General features: G+C 32.0%; 1 protein-coding gene across 1 annotated transcript in view; it reads left to right on the plus strand.

The window, feature by feature from the left end:
* The window catches only part of LOC108741919, a 119,213-nt gene that overhangs the window by 17,164 nt on the left and 80,174 nt on the right, over nucleotides 1–21,875 (plus strand). The window contains exon 2 of the mRNA XM_025976840.1: nucleotides 19,643–19,854. Coding sequence (XP_025832625.1) covers nucleotides 19,794–19,854 — 61 coding nt within the window. The 5' untranslated portion in view covers nucleotides 19,643–19,793. The remainder of the gene's footprint in view (nucleotides 1–19,642; nucleotides 19,855–21,875) is intronic.

Below are 21,875 nucleotides of genomic sequence, written 5' to 3' on the forward strand. Positions count from 1 at the left end.
AAGAATGAAAAAAGTTGGAAGTTTAAAAAGTCATCAGGGGAAATGCAAAGACATTTTTTAAAAAATGAATATTTTGTATACACCATTTTGATGATGGTTTCACCCATTGCATTTTTTATGGGTATTGACTCTTTATAACATAAATAATTAAGACTTATGCCTTATCTTATAGGAAACAACGACTGTCAATTTTGATGTAAAATGTAGCACTGCTTATGTTCGTTATGCAGTTACATTATTTGTCTGTTTCAATTTATTCTGGGCCTCTTATATGTAACGGTGTAATGTGTATTTCAAATTTCAATGATGGTTTTCTGTTGTCCAATAGGTTAAGGCCGTTGAGACACACCCTGCACACTGACCTATTAATCATATTACCTACACAACATGCATAACAAGCTAAGTAATTTGAAAAGGATTTATTACTTTTCACCCGTAAATTACGAATGGTAATTAAGAAGAAAGAAAACGAAATGATTTTGTAAAGTTTTTCATTTATCAGAATTGGTGCAATTCATGTTTCCTTCAAGTATAACGAATTACATCATTATAATTAATTACTTAATAGGATAATGGATTAAAGACTAAAAATACGAATTAATTAACTACTTTGTGACGATATATTTTGGTTTGAAATAGCAAATTACTAATTACCTGCTTTGTTTTTGCATTCCTTTGCGTCATATTATTTCATTCCGCCTTAATTTGTGGAAGAAGCTGTTTGCTTCTTTGGAAACTTCATAAACCGCAAGTTGCACCTTTCTGCAGTGATTTCATCTTATTATTAACAAATAAATTATTTTATATAACCCAATTTGTGTAAATATTGCCTCCTCATTTTTCAAGAAAGTTTATTAAAACAGAGAAAAAGGCACTTTTTTATAAATTTGGCTGAAATTTAAAGTTAAAATACCTGTACACACCGCTTTAAAGAAAATTCCAAACGTTAACAACTAAAAACGCAGAGAGGAGGATCATAAGGAGAAGTTATTGGAGATTGCAAATCTTCTGGGACAAATGCGTGTTTATTTTACAAACGCATAGTATATATGTATACGTGTCAATGATTGTGTTCTGCTAACTTCAAAATAAAGAGTAACAAACTTCCGAGTTTGAACTGGCCCAAGTGCTTAATTGATTTGTCGTTAAAATCACATTAATGTTATTTTTGTATATTAAGCCGCCGTGTTAACTTAAGTTTTAATAAAGGTAAGCGCACACAGGGTCTCACTGTTCGAACGAAGGGCATCTCAAAAATATGTTTACACAATGAACGGCACAGGGTGTAGCGCACGGCAGAAATGCGCTTAAGTTCTGATAATTGGAAATAAAAACCGTCCGCTGCACTAAGTGATGTCAATGTGCGGAAGTTCCGCAACGGCTACACTCGCAAATACGATACGTACATCACGAATATTAACAAAATGTTTATAATAAAAGTATGAAAGTACTAAAACATGTACGAATTTGAACGCCAAAATTATAATACCATTCACCGGCGAGAGGAAATATGAAGAGAAATAGGAGATACAAGATTGCAAAATTTTCTATCGTTTTGTTGTACCTACGTCATGAAATAAGTGACAAAATTCACCAAAAGTGTCTAATCTTGTCTGTATATTATGCCATATTAGTTTCTTCTGTGCTTTCTGAAATTGTTCTTTCAATAGAAGGCTAGTCATCCAATGTGACCATTGCGAGTCGCGTGCTCCGTCCTTCCACTGCGCTTCTGTGAGCCCTTACATATACAGGCTTAGATACTGTATAATAAGTAAAAATCATGTGTTAATTGTAATTGTAGAACATGCACTGAATCAAAATGGTCAATAACAGCTAACTGCAAACAATTGAATATGAAAAAAAAGATTATCATGGTTTAGTATTCTATGTAGAAAAAGTTTTGCATCCTGCAGTTCCCCAGCTCTTATGCACAAACCACCATTGGGATTTGTCTGCATAGATTATAAAGTGTCGGACGGCAAAAGTGTATTTCTGTTAGGAGAATTACTATATATTTAAATTTATATTTTGGTTTGAAATTTGTTGAAACTGCAAAGTATGGACTCCGACCTCCATCTTGTTGTCATCAAAGTTAAGAAAATGAAATAATACGACAAAGACAGTTAATTACTATCAATTCAATGAATATCGTCAATTTGCAATTCATAGTGTTTATCAATGTTCTGCTTTAAGATATTCTCTTGTCAAATAGAAATTGTGTTGACTGACGTGTTATATTATGTGTGGGTGTAGAAATAAGAAACTGACAAAATGAAATTGCTATTTTTTGTAATAAACCCTGCTTTAAATTTCAATGACCTATTCTTCTTGAAATTTTCCCTCAAGTAGCGTATGGTAATGACATTGATCCTGCAGCTTAGACCATTTGAAAGTAGAATACTATTGTAATTTTTTTGGAAAACTAATGCCAATTTTAAAAAATTTTCTTTACGGTTAAACAGATTTACTACAAGTTTAGTTAGTCTTCTAATTAGTTATAACGTATAAAGAATCTTTGCGAATTTTTTGTTGTAATTTCAAGGTGTTAGGTGTTTACATTTTGATACTCAATGGTTCTTTTCGTTAGAGTTGAAGACTTGTTTCTTTTGTAGTAAAAATTCAAAATATTCTGATTCGGAAATAATGCATACATTTTTACGCTAACAATATCTCCAACAAAGCTCTGCTAAACATAAATGGGACAATTCAGAAAAAACACTACTTAACTGCTTTTTTGTGGGATTTACAGTTGCGGTAAGGTCTCTCCTCATTTTTACTATGTTTAATGCTGATTTACCATTTTTTGCATAAAGAGGCACATTCTTCAGAGGGATTATCACTGCAGCCTTTTTTACGTTTCTATTAATCATTGCTTAGTATTTCGACTTTCCTATGCTTTCAAGATACACTCGCACTTAATTTGAATAGTTTAATTGTATATAAATATGAGTTTTCTCAAACAAATTTTGCTAAATCGAAATTCAGTGGAGTAATCCAAGTACCCACAATATCTCTCTTTCTTGTCAATTAAGTACTTATTTGATACGTGTTAAAAACTATATGATCGAGGATAAGGATTCATAATTAACTGCTGCGTAATAAATATTTAAGGTATTTCAGTTTTATCTTGAATTAAATAAACAAAGACAAGAATACAAATTACAGTCGATTAACTGCACAAACTATTTTTAGCGATCAGGCACTTGTTTTGAATTTATAGATTTCCTTTGGGAGTGAAATAGCTTCACATGAAGCTTCTTTCGGAATGTCCAAGGTGAAGTGTGATTTACAACAATTATAGTTAATTATACAGCAAATAAATTGCTTATAACAACTCTACAAATGGGAGTCATACCATCAACTTTTGTTTAACTATTATAACCCATAATAATCAATGGTGTGTATTCGATCTTATACGAATATGTACTGCGTTGAAGATAAAGTGCATACTACGCTCGATTCTTTGCAAAATTTAAAATAAGTGACTAAGTGCGACTATTGAAAAGTTACATAGCCAGTTGTTCAGTATGTGAAAGAAAAAATAAATAGGTATCATCATCATAGGGTCGTCAGTCCTAAGACTGGTTGGACACGCATCTCCACTCCCTAAAACTAGAACATTCCACATTGTTAACTATTTGCGAACAGTAATCTACTATTTCTCTTAAATCCTGTTTCTGCCTCAAATATATGTCTGACTAGCTCTTCATGCCTGAGAAGGCAGCAGTGAAGAGAAGTAGAAGTAGACCCAGATTATGTAGACTACTGTTTGCAAATGGTTAAGGATGTGGGATGTCTTACCTTTAAGGAAATGCGAAGATTATCCCAAGATAGGATATAGTGGAGGTTTGTGTTCAATCAGTCGTAGGAGTGTTTAGTTTTTTCGTGAATAAGGATACATCAGTAGGACGGTAGTAGTTGCAATTTCTGCCGCTTGATGGTATACCAGGTTTTAATTAACGATAACTGCGATAACGATTTTATTACCTTTTAGACTTTTAGTGTTTATAAACATTATAGGTTCGTTTCAACGGTTTCAACTAAACCATCTCGTTAAAATCTGCCAATAAAAAATTAAAATTTCATTGACCGAGATAAAAATGTTCAGTCTCTCAGAGTCTCTGAAAGCGAAACTCATCTAGTCTCTCTGGTGTCGCTGAGAGAGACTGTCAAGAGACTGTCAAAAAAGCTGTTTACCGTCTCTGAACCAAAGACTCGAGTCGCTCATAGAGAGATCCTCATTTCGTATCCAATCTCTGAACGAGAGACTCGAATCTCTGAGTTAACAATTTTATCGTTCGAGTCTCTGATACAAAGACTGTAAGAGATCCATAAAAACACCTAGGCAATAACTGAGAGGCTGTGAAAGACTGTGCGTGACGCTCTCAGAGACGCTGAAAGACTCTAAGAGACTAAAAATTTTTGTCTAGGGCGGTTTAGTGTTTAAACGATCGAACACATGAACCATGTAGTGGTTTTGCCAAGTACCCAGCTGGATACCCGACAGTAGCTGTGCCTGGTAATCGGCTATTCGGTTCTTGGGCAACAATATACCAAGACTACTACTATCTGTTGTTTTAAATTGTAATATTAGTGAGAAACAAACGTTTGTTTATAACGTATTGGTATTCTTCCAGGTAATTAACAAATACTTCTTGGGTAGTCAACACCCAACATAATATTATCTATACATATATTAGCAAAAGCAAAACAAATCAAGTAGGTAATTAACTAGAATTCATGCTGTCTATTCGACGTTATCATCATCATGAAAGACAATAATTTGAAGTGTTGATTATTTAAATCATATGATAACATTTAGAATAAATTTTTGGTGATTTTTTCCAAGATGCATTTTTTCCGGGGGCTTTCTTTCCGAGGAGATTTTTGTCCGGGGCTTTTTTCTCGAGGGTTTTTTCGTAGATCCGTAAACATCATATATTGCAGAAAGTGTGCAAAAGTATTTGAAGCAACTTCAATTTTGGATTTATTAATAAATAACCGCAGAGGCGACTTATATAAATATATTATCTAAGAATAATGTTTGTTTCTAATAACTTTCTAAAATTTTAAATTTATGCATATATTGAACAGGAAACAAATGTTGATAAGTATTACGTGTAAAATACACCGTCAGCTTTTCCAAGTTCTGTTTCAGAATGTAATAAATAGAAAGGTTCTAACTAGGGTACTTTCACATTTAATAATATAATAAAATTAATATGATAATATTATCGTGTTCGAATGGACACAATTAGGCAACATAGTGAAATAGTTAAAGAATAATTGTGAGCAGGTGCTACCAAGCATAAAGCTACGAAATCTATTCTTCATTCATAGCGAAATATTTATCTGATGCTCATAAATGTTGAATATCAGATGTATAATCTCAAAATTTATTTTGGATCCATAGTTGAATTCGTAGGGTTAGAGTTCCGCAGGAAAAAAGGGAAAAACGCAAAAAAACCCTAAGAGTTGTTGCTTAAAATAACAGCGTTCGGGACATTCTAAAAATAATTCTAATCGCGACTTCGAGATATTGTAACATAAGTAAACTTCCGACCTATACGCAATTTTATCATACGAAATAGGAAAAAACAGGATAGCAGCAAAGGGCAAATAATGTATATTTCTGGTAAACAAATAGAAGAGAAGATAACCTCAATTTTACCAATAAATAAAATAACATGATAAATAGGAAAGTAACTAAAATTTCCTCCTTCTGGTCTTTATTTTCAACTGGCAGTCATATCACTGTTAGATTCTCTCTGGTCTCTATTAAGTCTGTCTCAATTTTTAATGGCGTTCTGATTTTTGTTTTCGTTAAAATTGTAAATAAGTACACACTCACTTAGCACTTACCAGTAAAAAAAATATTTTTTTGTCATGTCTCAGCGTTTTGCGTGCTATGAAATATGGCCTTTTTTAGCCGAAGTTTATGGGGATACGCAGAAATCATTAGATATTATTTTACAATCTACAATGACTTCCTAACCTCTAAATAATTTACTCTTATTTCGTCAACTATCAATTTAATGACGAGCATTGCGCACAATCATGATAAAAAATAATATACATACCTCGGGAAGAAATAGGGTTATCTCAGACTGCATTTTTGACAATTCACATGTAGTCTGATAAACCTTGTTTCCTCCCTCGACACGTAATGTACTATTCAGGTTTTGTTTTTGCCGGCCGTTGCTTATTTGCTGTCCTATTTCTCTTTCATTGTCTTATTGTAGACATTGTGTGTCATTGTCGGGATTAGATTTATTTTTAGGAAGACCGAAGGTTGCTATTAAGTCACATCGCTTCGGGATTAACCCCTCGTTCGGGACTATAGACACTGCCATTATCGTGGGTCCCTAAGAATTTAAATTTAAACAGAGGAAGTTATGAAGTTTCATCGGTAATTCGGGAAACTAATTCAGAATAGAATAAATTTACGGGACGCTGTTTTAAATTTACTTCAAAACTGTGTTTGGCTGATGTACTTACGTTAAAGCGTCCAAATACATCACAAATTGCTGTAATTTCCTAAGCACTTTGTGTGGATTCAGTTTCAGTACCGCTTTTATTTGAAAAAATAAATTTCTTGTTGATTAGGTTTTAGGGATCCACATTTATCACAAAAATTGACTTTGTAATTTAACTTTGTTTGTTTGCTTGTTACGATTTCATGCCTTAACTACCCTACAGACCACCATGAAATTTTGTACACATATTGCCAGGAATACAGGAAAGGACATTTATTCAGAAAAAAGTACTATTCCCGAGGGATAGAAAAAATTAAGTAGTAGTTTTATGACGACGTCGATGATTATTTAGGACATCAACGCAAACGAAGCCGTGGGTAAAACCTAGTTATACATATATATAAATTCTTACTAGAATTATGTACTTAAACTTGCTATGAGTAGAATCAAAAGTTAATTAGTGCTAATGTACTAAGGAAAGTTTTTTAATAAACATAATGACATCATTTGTAAAGTAAGGTCAGTTATAATAACTTAAAAAATGAAGCTTTAGTATGGAACAATTAACGGAATTAAAAACGTAGAACTTCTTGGAACCTTTCCAATTGCATTTCTACAAATCCTATAAAATAATTCATTAGCAAATATCAAAATGTTTGCACGCATTAAACAAAAATGTATATTTAATTTAAGAAAAAGCAAATCTTGAAGTACTTGTTTAGCTCTTTTCTTTTACAAGTCAATGCAACGTAAGTAAACCGAATTATTAAAAAAGATGAGGAGTATGTATACATATATATATAATATAAGCCTGTATAATAATTACCTTTGACGGTATGCGTAGATCTGCACGACAGAAATATGATAGAGAAAAAATGTATATACGAAAGGGATGTAGAGAAAGAGATGTAGTAAAAAAAGGTAGAAAAGAAGTAAAAGTTAGAAAGGGAAGAATCCAGAAATATATATTGAAGAATTAAATACGGAAGCTAAAAGTATACATAAGGAGACAAACAGATTCGGAAAACAGAAATGCCTATGTACAATAAATTAGGTATGGAATATAAAAATACAAAATTTACAGAACACAAAATATACAAGACTGACAGGGGTGACTGTGGCAAAAAATCCCACACTTTGATACACATTTACATTACAAATAGTTTTATAATTAAGTAATAACAATAAATTTTTAAATTATACATGACAACTACATTGTAAAATACTTTTGAAGAATGTATTTTTCGAATTTTTTAAAGTAGGCACATGTTTAATGATAATGTTTGAAGTATCTAATAATTAATTAATTAATAATTAATCTAACTTCTGATAAGCCATGAATAAAAAAAGAGAATATAAAAAACATTGTATTATAATTTAGTTATGTACATTTACGCTTATCTTTCAACATAATCACTTTGTCGATTGAGGCATTTCAATACTTTTTTCGTTAAATGTTGCCGACAATGAATTAAAATGAGTTTTGACGTCAGTTTGAAAACGCAGTCATTATAGCAATTGTACTTCTGAAATTCAGAAAAAATGATCAAAAGTCACTCGGCCCTACGACTGGACTGCATGACAGAAGGTCGAAACAATTCCAGAATTCACTAATCCTCCTTTTTTGTTTTGAATGGCTCTTCGATCTATTGTGTCGAATGATTTTCTTCTCACGGGGATCTTCAAGACTGTATCAAGATTTATTTAAATTAATTGGCGGCAATAATTTATGAAGACTGTATTAGAAAGCTCGTCCATAAGTGCTCATAACTGTTAGTAAAATAAACATTTTCATTACATTTTTGTTTGTTGGAGATTTATTTTAGCAATAATTAGACTCATGGTTCCACCAAAAGGTTCGCGTTCGATTATTGGGATCCGTCAAATGGGCATACACCATCTGGTGGCAAAATTTATAACTCGAATGAGGGAAAAATTTACATAGGAACTGTGCACGCAAATTGTAAAATTGTTTATTAAAATAATAAAACACGTTAAAAAAGTAATAATTTTTTTGATGATGGAGTCAACGAAGTTTTCTTCTAAAGTTAAATCAAATAAAAAGTTAATATGTTCAATGAAAAGCTGCAATAGCACTTTAGACATAGATCTTCACTCTTCACCTACATTAACTACTTTCCAATAAAAACTAACCGTTTTATATATGTAAAAAATATATTCGGAAAATTAGAGAAAAAGGTAAACTAATAGAAGCTTGGATGAAAGCAGTAGGTATCAAAGAAGTGAATTCCGAAATAAAAATTTGTTGATGTCATTTTAATGCACATGATTATATTTCAGCAAGTATTTACCATCAGCCATAACCTTAATATTTAAAACTAGAATCACACTAAAATTATAAAGTGAGAAATTATTTATTCCTGTGTAATTGATTTAACACAATTCTAATGATACGATATAAGTATTTTGAGGTTAAGAACCTACCTGCTGCAATACAACAAAGTTGCAATAATGTGTTTGCAACGTTCTCTTAAATCGGCTTTGCACGTGCAAGTCATTGAAATGATATTGCTTAAATCACCCAGAATCACCTCACCAATTATATAACGTGAATCACTTTTTAAATCCGAAGTTTGTAAAAAGTGAGCAGTAAACTTGACGGAATTTGAAGGCTAGCTTCCGGAAATTGCACGGTACACTATAGGATCTACGATAAATTTTCCCTAATCGGCGCCATGTTTTAAGGCTCCTCCCATTTGACGGATCCCAATACTTTAATACAATTATTTCAATTGCAGTGTTGCGAACAAAAAAAAAGGAACTATAATCATTATGCATGTACAGGGTGTAAAACCGGAGACGTGTAAGAATTATTAGGTTTAATTTTTTACATTTCTAAAGATCAACCCTGTAGGTATATTATGTAAACCCGGTGTATAGCTATTAATGATAAGCCATGACACATAATTCTATGTGTTCTTTTCTATTACATTAAAGATAAGTCATAACAAGTAATTCTTGATAAATACATTATTTCCACCAGCTGTTCAAACCTATTAAGTGCATGAGATATTCTAGAATATTGTTATCTGTCAGGATTATTAGGTTATTACGATAAAGATTTATTATACTAAATTTGCATACGCCAATAATTGAAAATAATTAATATAAAACTCATAAAACCTATTCTCCAACTTTACTGTCTAATATCTGAACTTTTGTGAGTTGTATTATTTTATTTCCAACATAGAGGATGTATAGTAAACTAGGTGTATCAAACAATCGCATGATGAATTCAATAGCGTAGTTAAACCCAAAAAAGTTTTTTAAGACGGTCACAATAATTTACAATCTGAAGCCGGTTCTGTGCGTAAATTAACAACATAGATGTCTCCGAATAGTGTCCGAATGATGAACATGAACAATTTAGTACTACACATAATTTGCATTACAGGCAGCACTATGTAAATGTAAGAACACTAAAGAAAGAAAAACATGTAAGTTACGAAAAACATTAGTCGGTAAATAAGCGTCATGTGGATAATTTCAATTTTATTGAGGCAATTTTCCATACTACCATTCAGGTATTGCCAAGGCGTGTTACTTTTCTTTGCGGGTGGTTGTAAGTAAACTTAGCAAAATAATTAAATAGGTTTCCAATAATTTCGCATTACACAGTTCTTGAAATGTATGATATAATAATAATAATNTTTTTACATAAGGACATTAGTATTAATATAATATATTCGCTCAGTCTAAACTCTCTTTCACAAAAATAAAATTAATTGTATAAATAGTATCACAGCAATACAGTTAACTAAGAAAACTAAGAAAAGCAGCCAAAAGTATAGCAAAAAAGAAAGCAATTGATAATACACATAGAACCATAATCAGTGACAAGATCTAAAATTGATACAGATTATTTATGAATTTAGAATACGAAGACAAAGATATAGAAAATATATCGACACTTTCAGATATTAAATTTCCCAGTTTGTGCAGTCGACTCTGCAGACTGTTTGTTGCTGAAGTTGTACGAGAAATAGCAATAACAAAAAGTTGATTACGGCGAACTTGTGTGGAGGGAATATGAAAATTGATATTGGATGATATTGTTGATTAATCAATTAAGCCGTCTAGAATCTTAAATAAAAGTGTCAAATCCGCGATGTTTTTCCTGCTCTCTAGCGATTGAATGTGGAAAAGTTTTTTGATTTTAGTATAATCGTGATCATCGAAACGCATGGGTGTCATATTTACAAAGGTGAGTTTGCGCAAAAATTTCGATTGAACCGATTCAAGCATTTTTTTATCAGTCGCAGAGAAAGGAGGTCATATTGGCGAAGATATGCAAATTTGTCTCGCACCGATAGTGATTATCGTGAAAATTCAAAATTCTCTCCCGCTTGAAGCAAGTTGGTCTGTAAAGAACACCCTATGAAAAAAATTAGGTTCTTTCGAAATCATCGATAAAAATCCACTCGCGACTGAAAATCCGTTACAAGCAAGGCTTGCACTCACTGCAAATGACAAGGATGCAGTAATTGTTCATCCAACATTTGTCACACCGACACATAAGAGAAGCCAACGTTCCCTTCTACTTCCTGTGTACAATTTTGGGGATGATTTCCTTTGAAATCAAGGATTTCGCCCTTACAGCAGTGGCCGAGAGGTAGACCTAAATTAGATTAGGGAAACGTGTAGATTAACCCAGAATAGGAAAGAGTAAAGGATCTTATGATGATGAGCTATATCATCGCTTCATATCCGTAAATAAGTCGCATTACTGTAATAACAGCTGTGACACACTGACCTACACTAATGATTGATGTATTGCTGTATTATTTTATTGAACTGCACATCGATTGTTTCATACAAGGTTTAAACGTTAAAAGAATAAATGGCTAGTTGAGGTTGGCTGTTAATATAAACTCCTTCAATCACACTTTATTTAATCTAACAAAGAAACGTTGCATCAGCAAAAAAATACAAAAACAAATACTACACTGATGCTGCTAATTACCAGCTGATTGAGTGCGGCGTTGCGGATCGTATTTCTTTACCAGGGTCGGAATTGAACTTTCAAATGTTTTACTCGAAAACGGTGAATTTTTCGGACATGCAAACATTTACTCAATTTTTTTGTTTTTAAAGTGCCTTATCACCTTCTGCAGTTATTACTATTACACATTGTATAATTTTTTACGAAATAAAACGATTATGAGTATACCTATATACATACTTACTGAAACTTTAAAGTGATTTTGAAATTGCCGCATCAACGGAATATAAATAACGTATTCAAATGTCTTATTTTATTATAACTGGTTATGAGAGTAAGGTTAAATATGTAGTTAATAAAGAGGGTCACGGTAAAAACTTCCACAGTTTTTAATAACAAATTACTGTAGTATACGTATGTAAAAATTCTCGTTCGCTTGTATCAGTTGTGACAACTGGCTATGTTCATGACGGACGACACTTACAGTGGCGATTTAGAGGAATACTTTCAATGCGCACCTATTTGCGTTGTTTACATATGCAAGGACTTTAAGAAAGCAATTATTGTTGGTTTAATTCGGCCGTTAGACCTTGATAATTCGTTTTACATAAAAACATTTTATTTTTTTTTTTATATATATTTCTTTGAATTATTTTTAAATAAATGGCTGTCAAACCCAATTTTAAAACATATTTTTTAATTCAAAAGGTAAAATAAACAAATTTGATAAAACTTGCGTCTAATTATAAGCTTGAAAACTCAATCATTTAAATTAGAGAAAAATAAAATTGAAAATGTTACAAATTCTTTTTAGAAACTAACCGTTACCAACATCCTTGTATTGAGGTTCTATAAATAATACGAACCTATTTAAGAGAATGGTTTGAAAGTAAAAGTTTTAGAATCTCTAGAAATATTTGAATNATGCAATTTAATTAGTTTTGCATGTTTATATATTAACCCGTTTAGCTTGCAATGTGATTTAAATGTGTGCTCGAGAATATAAAAAATATACAAATTTCTAAAGATGTATGTTGAAATCAAATGCTATCGCCTATGAATTGCCACCTGAGCCTAGGGTTGCCATCTTTAAAATTTGGAAACGAGGACAAGATGCGTGAAAACCCCGGATTTTAAAGTCCAGAACCCGGACATGTCAACAGGTTTTTTTTAAACATAGTGTAATAAAAAAACAGTTGAAAATGTCATAAATCATCTCTGTATTTATTTTCAGATCTTAAAATTAAATTTAGTCATTTTTTATCATCATTTTAAATGTACCTAACAAAACAGAATCTTATTACAGTTTGTTACAAATTGTTTTAATAATCAGTTAGATTTTTTTTGTTCTTAAAATAAAACACAAATTATTAATATACTTTGTTATGAAAACAAAACCTTATAAAAATATGAAACCTAAAAAAATAAATTAAATTTTTAAACGAAAATCTTAAAAGTACTGAGACCATTCCAGTATTCAGTCTTACAATTTTTGAGGTAACTCTTTTAACTGAATAATAATTAGTTTCTTTAAATTTTTATTAGCAGCCATTTACCTATATAACAAAATATCTCTTAACAGAATATGAACTAAATTTAGTCTTCTTAAATCTTAAGCAACAAAACTGAACATTTTTAAAGTTTAGACTTACTGTAATGTAAGTTACATTATTATTAACTTTTTAAAACGTAAAATAACCCAAAACTATACTCATTTGTATCACCTTAAAGCCACATTTTAAATATCTTCGCGGGCGGCCTAAGACTTTAAATTTTTAAACCCGGAGTACAAATGAAGCCGCCCCCCCCCCGGACGCTTCCCGGATGCCCCCTAATAAACTAGGACAAATCCGGGGAAACCCGGACGGATGGCAACCCTATATGAAACGAAATTTGGAAAAATACAAGCAAAGTTTACGTCTTAACTACATTACACGTAGGTATCTAAATACATTCGATACATAATAATATATATTAATGGTTCACATTATCCGTTTTCTATATTTGATTTACATAATAAAAGGTAGATTGACGCATCAAAAAGGTTCTGTGAAGCGCTGCAGTTAGCACTTCTTGTATCTATACGTCCATATAGTCAAGAGTATATGTAAACATATAATTTTTCAATTCAGTCAAAAGACGTTAATTTTTGTTTGTTTAGAAAATGTTTGGAAGTAGAGTAAATGTGCATATTTGAAGTACAGAATGCCGGTTACCCGGTCACTATCTTATGTTCACATATTTTCTCCGATTTCACCTTTTTCGTTTGTTCGTTCGTTGCAGTTACCTAATTTGACGTCAAAGGCGTCTATTGTACTAAAAAGCCTCAGACGTGCGCATAGTAGTGGACAGACCCGAGCTGACGGATGCTCTTTCTTCAGCGTCTCTTAAATAATGCAAATGGTTTCGTAACTTTTTACTACTCCACTTTACTTTCTATTGACGTCAACTATGAATTTCTTTGTTTCTGGTATTCTCAGCGCAACAAAAAACAATTGAGCAATTAAAGTTAATTAGGTTTTTCTAAATGGGAAACGTTTTATGAGTAAATAAGCTGTACATCCTTAGTGTTTCGGTTATTTTTATTCTTTTAATTATTTTTGTACTTGACAGCCTCTTCACATTAAATAGACACCAATTAAAAGAAAACTGGACCGCAGATTCAGATATTTTGTATTTTGATTCTAAGAACCCTATAAAATAATAATGACCTTTAAGATGAAAAATGAAGTAAAGCTTCACGATTTTTTTACAAACTCAGACGAAACTATTTCACCAGAAATATCACAATTAGGTGGTTCTAATTTTATCATTATTCTTTTTCATTTCGAAACATGTACTGAAATTACAATTTATCATTGTTTCTCTTAATAGATATTACATTTACGGCATAATCGCTTTGTTTTAGGAGATACTTCACTGAAAACATTAGTTGTCCTCAAATTTTCTAAAAGACAAATTTTTAACTGAAAATTAAGCCTATTTTTGACTTGACTACGGAAGGCGGCCTTGGTTACGGAGGAAGAGATACAGGTATCACTCATTTCTATATCTGTCTGTGTTACATACAATGTACCAATGTACCTGACAACTCGAAAAAGGGATCTTCTTAGGTAGACGCTCCATAACCATAATCAGAAGGCTTGGTTACGGAGGGGGCGACCTTGGTTACGTAGAAAGAGGGACAGGTATCGTTCGTTTCTATATCTGTGTCTGCAACATACAATGTACCAGTGTACCTGAAAATTCGGAAAAAGGGTCTTCTCAGATAGTCGTTACTTAACCATAACCAAAAGGCTTGGTTACGAAGGAAGAGATACAAGTATCATTCGTTTCTATATCTGTCTCTGTTACATGCAATGTACCAGTGTACCTGACAACTCGAAAAAGGGATCTTCTTAAGTAGTCGCTCCATAACCACAATCAGAAGGCTTGGTTACGGAGGGGGCGACCTTTGTTTCGTAGAAAGAGAGACAGGTATCGTTCGTTTCTATATCTATGTCTGCTACATACAATGTACCAGTGTACCTGAAAATTCGGAAAAAGGGTCTTCTCCGATGGTCGTTACTTAACCATAACCAAAAGGCTTGGTTAAGAAGGAAGAGATACAGGTATCACTCGTTTCTATATCTGTCTCTGTTACATACAATGTACCAGTGTACCTGAAAACTCGAAAAAGCGATCTTCTTAAGTAGTCGCTCCATAACCACAATCAGAAGGCTTGGTTACGGAGGGGGCGACCTTTGTTTCGTAGAAAGAGAGACAGGTATCGTTAGTTTCTATATCTGTCTCTGTTGCACAGTGTAGCAGAAAATTCTGAAATATTGTATTTACAGGTAGTCGCTCCTAAGAAGTCAAGGTTTGACCGGCTCTGCGTTACACTTTTAACTGAATTAGAATCCGATGCAGTCAAAACCCTAGCCTAACCTAACCTCTAACAATCAGGTGGAGTCGTTTAAATTGATTATGCACAATTTCTGTCTGCTCTACTATCATTGAATCATTTTAAATTTGGTAAATGTTATAATTTTTCCAATTTTATACAAAGAAGTTCACAGTTATATTAATATTAAAGTTTTCTAAATTCGGAAGCTATGCAACAGCCATGGTTACGTAACAAAACATACCTGTTATTACTTATTACTTGTAGTCTATCAGTTTGAAACGTTACTGACACTTTCCACTATCTAGTTGAGATTGTTTATGCTTTTCAATTCACAAAAAGGGAAAATTAGGAGTCTAGTGTAGTTAGTCATTAATAATTAGTTCATTCTCCGTGATCATTTTTCCATTCACTAAACGAATACAAAGAGCTATTAAGTAAAAATACATTTATTATCTAGTTACACAATAGCATTGCAAAAACCTTCTTCAACGAATACTTTTTGTATTGTTGATTCTGCTTCTTAATTTGTAAACGACTTTTCTCACTTAACACTGTTATTGTTGAAAAGCTTAATTCATTATGCTGATGCTGTTTTGAAATTAAATTATTCCAAACTTCTGACATCTACTTATATTGTATAATGGATGAATTGGTCTGCTCCCAGTTACACTTTGACCATTTTATTTTTATTTGTTATTCATTTAATGGATCAAAAAACTGAGAATCTACTAGATATTATTTTTGGCGTAGTTTGCGACACAGATTCCGAACCTGGTCCCAGCACATTGAACTCTAAATTACCCTGACTCCAAGTTCCAAAGCATTTAATTTTTAGTCCTTTCGTGAAACAAAAAACAACAAAGACTAATAATCTTCGATTTACGAAAGCGCATTAAAATTTTAAAAGTAGGTAAGTATCTTACCTCAAAAATTCGAATGATGCTAATTAAACATAATTAGCTTTGAGGTACGGATAGAGCAAAATTTTAGAAGGATGAATTGGAAATTATTATTTTACTTTTCTGATTCCCTTTTCATTTATCCCATTGTAACAAAATCACCCAATGGAATATAATAAATAGCTGCAGCAGGAGGTATACATGCAACAGGAATCATCAAATATTATTGAGTTATTTTGATAAAGGTATAATTATACCGAAACAATTGAGAGAGATATAGTAAACTCTATTTTTTGAAACATATTATGTACTTTTATTTTTTTTTAATGTGTACAATGTTTCACAAACCACCCACTAATAATGCTGTAAATAATATATTTTTAGATACAAATTTTTAATTTATATTTTACCTACTCCATCATTTTAGTTAGCTTTTTATGCAGTCTGTGTTTTTATTTATTAATAAACTTTTACTGAAGACTTAGCTTTGTTACTTTATGTCTATAAATATACCGAGATAAATATTTCGTAGAGGGCAACTTTTATACACAATGATATTTCAATAAGTCGGTATTACATAAGAAATAGCTTGGCTTCTGGAATATTTACGCATAGCAATGTGCGATGGACTCAATTGATACTGTGTGGGGACAATAATGAACAGATATGTCGAAAATTGCAAAAAAATACGTTTGTGATAAAACAGGGTAAATTTTCATCGTACAAAAAAGAGTAAAAGAAGAAAAGGTTCATTCATATGTATATACCAAAATTACTCAGGAAAAAAAGTTATAGACGATTTAAACAAAACAAAGCGGCACTTTTTTTCGAAATTTTCTACTTCGTTTGATACTAAAAACGACAAAAAGAAAATTACAAGTATTTCGATAGAAAATCCAATTAAAAAAGTACTCTTGTCAAAATCTGTTCATTTTTCATTTATTTGGAGAAAACTGAAAGAGGTGCCTTTTCAAATTACTCAAAAACGCACCTCTCTTGAAAAGGAGCATTTTGTGGTTTTATCATCTGTAGAGGTCAAACCACCATATTCAATCATAAAACCCCTTTAACGCAATTGTTCCATACTTTCTTTTATTTTTGTCTCTATTCTATTCTCTATATTACACAAATTAATGGATACCTCATCCATTAGAATAGATTAATTAAAATCAAAACGTAACCCTCTCTTTACTGTTGCGCAGTCGTTTAATAATTCACTTGTTTTACTTTCTGGTAAACAAAAATTATCATTGATAGTTATGTATGAATTCAAAATATCCAAAATAATAGAGCCTTATTAAATTACACAAGATCAATTATTTATCTGATTGGACTAGTTGTTTCATTTGTGAAGACTCATGATGTATTAATATTTCATTATAGCTGGTCAGCAAAATTAAAGAGGTAACTAATTTCAAACCTATCATTTCTCTGAATAACTCATTAGACATGATTAACAAAATTTCCAAAATAAGCCTACCGAATATTTGCAAATGTGTCTTTTGATGTACCTACGTATCTCTCCTCCAGTTGAAGTAAATTGATGGCCAAAACCTGTTTACAAATATCAACTAAGTTAACCCCATAATCAAAGATGAACTGATTTATTAACTACGTGCCTTACACAAAATTACTTGGTTTATAACAACAATTACTTCTACCAATAAAATAAGACATTATGGTTGCGGGCAAACTTTAAGTCTTTTAGTGACTGATATGTGTATGCGAGTTTAACGAGTACAGATAGTTTGTGAACGCTATTTGTAGATAATTGCTACTTATTGTAGGATCTTCCTTAATTACTTCACTACTAAGTAAAAATTAATTAACGAAACATTAAGTTTAGTTCATCCACTAAAATGTAAAAACCCCTGGAACAAAACGTGCGAGAAGTGAAACTTCTTTAGATTTAAATTAAAAAATTAAACTATTTCATTAACTAAACACCAGAAAAAATACAATTTTATTTTGAGTGGATGACTGCAGAATATTGGTATAGTTTTGTTGAACACAGGCGCATATGCGAAACATATACCTACACATATACAGTAGAGTAACCGCCACCTGCAGACAATTTGTAGAAATGGCAATTTTCGGATTACCTGTTAAAATGTCTGCTTTTGGACATGTCAACCAGAGCTCACACGTGGCCCTGTGACATGACGCGTGACGCGTGACGTTACACTTTTCGATTTTATACTCCAGTAAATTTCACTTTAAAATTGTTTATTGATATTTTTAGGCAATATTTATTTACCTAAATATATCATTGCAGGTACTATTACTTCCTTTAAAAATTATAATTCATTAGGTAGATTCATGAAAAAAAATAATAAGAATCCCTCACAAAAAGAATCTAATTCGCGCATATGTTAACTCAATATTGTGGTAAGCATCATCATAGAGAGTCGTCAGTCTAGACTAGTCGGACACGCACCTTTCTTATCCTGAGCTAATCTTCGCATTTTCCTAAAACTAGAATATCTTACATTCTTAACTACTTTTTGTTAACAGTAATCTCACTTAAGTATACATTTATTCCTCTTAACACTTGTTTTTGTTTTAATATGTCTCTAAATAGTCCTTCAAGACTGAGAAGGTTTCCTAATAACTCGCCTATTTTTCATTGATTTTCATAATGGCATCTGTTTTCGTATTCTATCTAATACCTCTTCATTTCTAACCTTCTCTATATCCGGTAGCGCTCACCGTCCATGTTTCACATCAATGGTGTCACACTCTAGACACACCCTTAACAACCTTTTTCGAATTTCTAAATTAACTGTTGGCGAACATAGAAGTGACTTTTTTTTGTTGAAGGCAACTCAACCCTGCACTATGCTTTGTCTCTACTACTTCTACTTCTTTCCTGACTTATCTGACTTCCTTGATATTGAAAATCAACCTCTTCTTCTAGTTTTTCTTCTCTTATTTTTATATTCGCTCTTTCCCTGCTTTTCCCTCCCTTGCACACCAGAATTTCTTTTTACTTTTATTTATTTTTATACAATACAATAATTTTTCAAAATTTTAAGAATTTGTTAAAAGTTACTTTCGGCAGGATTTACTCATGATGGTTGCCATTTCATGGTTAATTAATTGGTATTAATATGATTCATTATAGTTTTTACGCATAAGACCATCGAGGTACTAAAAACGCTTGTGTCTCCCTTACTATATGGTTATTTACATATGTCTGCAAAAAAAAGTACATCACCCCCTTTTCGGGAGTTTGGCAATTAACACATAATTCACTATTCTTTAGACATGTATAAATTTTATAATGTAGATGTGTTATTTCTTTCATGGTCCATGTAACGAGGAGTTGTTACTCTTGTCAACTCTTTTACGTACCTACTAAGTAATTAAAACGACACTATTTCTCACGCTCTTAATATTTACTTTTGACTTGTTTCAGGTGACAGTTGGCCCAGAGACACATATTCGTTTACCGAATAATAAGGTGCTGTGAATTATACAGATACAGTTTTACTACATCCTAAGAAAATGTGACGAGCTCGATGTAAAAATGCCAAAAATTAAAGAATGATTTTAATTGATATTAAATCATGGTGTCCTGTTCTATTCTCCCAATTACTGCTGCACTGCTAATTGGAGTGGTTGTTTTTGGTAAGTACATAGTTATTGTCGTATATATTAATTAGGCAAAGCATTTTAATTAAAATTTGTAAGTGTCACAGCTTTTGTGGCTCGTATGTGTGACTATATATACCAACTGACTTTAGCTTGATTTCTCATGACAGCTTAAGACTATTATTTCCGGCTAGTTTTGATTGCTATAATTAATTATATAAATTTAATTAAGTAGATTATTCTGCAAGAAAAGGTAAGGAAGTCTTTTCAATTTCATAACAACAAAAAATATTTCTTTATGCTAGTTTTGAGGCGTGTTTGTTTCTCACAATGAACATCTCGAACGCCTAGACACTATACGATTTTAACGAACAATTCAGATTTTTGTCTCGTTTTTCGATGTCTGCACGCAGTGCTTTTTAACAACTTTTGCTTATAATTATTTTTAGAAAAATTTCAATAAAAAACTAAATAACATTTACAATATGAGATTTTGATTTACTATGTGGGAGGTAGATGCTTCTGGCTAAAGCTTAAGCCAGAAGTATCTATCTCTGTTTTTGTACATTTGCTTTTTATCATAATGAGATATTATTGTATTATAAACTTTATCTAACATATCAAATATTCTACCCTTATGTGGTTCGTAATTAAAGTATTTTTCTATGATATATTATCGGTTCATTAAAGTTATTTTGTATACCTGTATACCCTCTTGCATCCAGCAATGGAAAGGCCTCTGGTGTCACGAAACCGCCCGTCAGGTGGCGCTCCGTCATTTCCATTGCTGGGTGATAGAATTGATTTAAAAGATTATTTTCGACGTTTCCACATTACAGGATATGATTTCTTGTCAATTTTATCATGAAATTATCACATCTCGGAGTATTCGCTTCATCATAAATAGTTTGATCTGAATAAAATCTAGTAAAATTTGATTCAGGAGTGTGGTATTTACCTAGACATGCCCTTAGGCATGATCTTTCGAACTTTCTCAAACTCTCCATTATGGACGGACTTATATTAAACCAAACCGGGCATGCATAAGCAAATGCGGGTCTCACTAAAAGAAGATAGCATATAACTTTTACTTTTTGGTAGAGATATTTTGACTGAAAAGGAGATATTGTCTTGAAATTAAGGAAGCCTATATATACTATTATTGCAATAGCATCCTGTAATTGTTTAAGTGATTAATCAAACAAAATCCTAAATTATAAATCTATATCTAATACAATGTTCTGTGTAGGAATAGGTCTGAAATGATAATTTGTATTCCAAGATCCGACCATCTGGAATTATGTGACTAGTAAAACGTGTAATTACTGCGAACACTAATTAAATAAAAACAGACAGACAGACACACGAGTGATCCTATAAGGGTTACGTTTTTCATTCGGATGTACGGAACCTTACCCGAGAATCAACTTAGCATTGTGGTTGAAAAAAACATGTTCTCCCATACATTCAAACTGCAAATGTAAATTTGTACACACAATATTGTTTCATTGAAAGATTTACCATGTTATGTTCAGACTATAGACTTCTTATTAATTTTCCTGTAATAGATATGTAAAGAACTGTTTTCTGTATTGTTTTCAAAATTTTAGGTTCAGTAGTTTCGGTGATACGGGGAGTGGGAAATGGCTAATTTTCATATATTTTTTGAATAATTTTAAAACTATTTAGTTTAAAAGTAATAAAAATATACATATTTGAGACCCTTACAACAAGCCCCTTTGTTTGATATGTCATACGGTACAGTTTGCAAAACTTTTTTTAATTTCGTATTAGCCCCCTAAAAGTGACCCCATCTTTAAAATTAATTTGTTTACGTTATGGAACTGTATTTGGGTCACAGAAATTCATATGTTTACTAAATTTCAACTTAATCGGTCCAGTAGTTTTGGAGCAAATTTACTGTGGCAGACGGCCAGACACAGGGGCGGCCTTAGCCACCGAGAAGTTCCGGGCGGGTAAACTTTTGCGAGGCCCTCGTCTTTGTGGAATTAGTTTTAATGATGATACTTGACGAGAAATTCAAAGTTATTCATAAA

Source organism: Agrilus planipennis, unplaced genomic scaffold (assembly GCF_000699045.2).
Source record: "Agrilus planipennis isolate EAB-ADULT unplaced genomic scaffold, Apla_2.0 scaffold23, whole genome shotgun sequence".
Taxonomy (NCBI): domain Eukaryota; kingdom Metazoa; phylum Arthropoda; class Insecta; order Coleoptera; family Buprestidae; genus Agrilus; species Agrilus planipennis.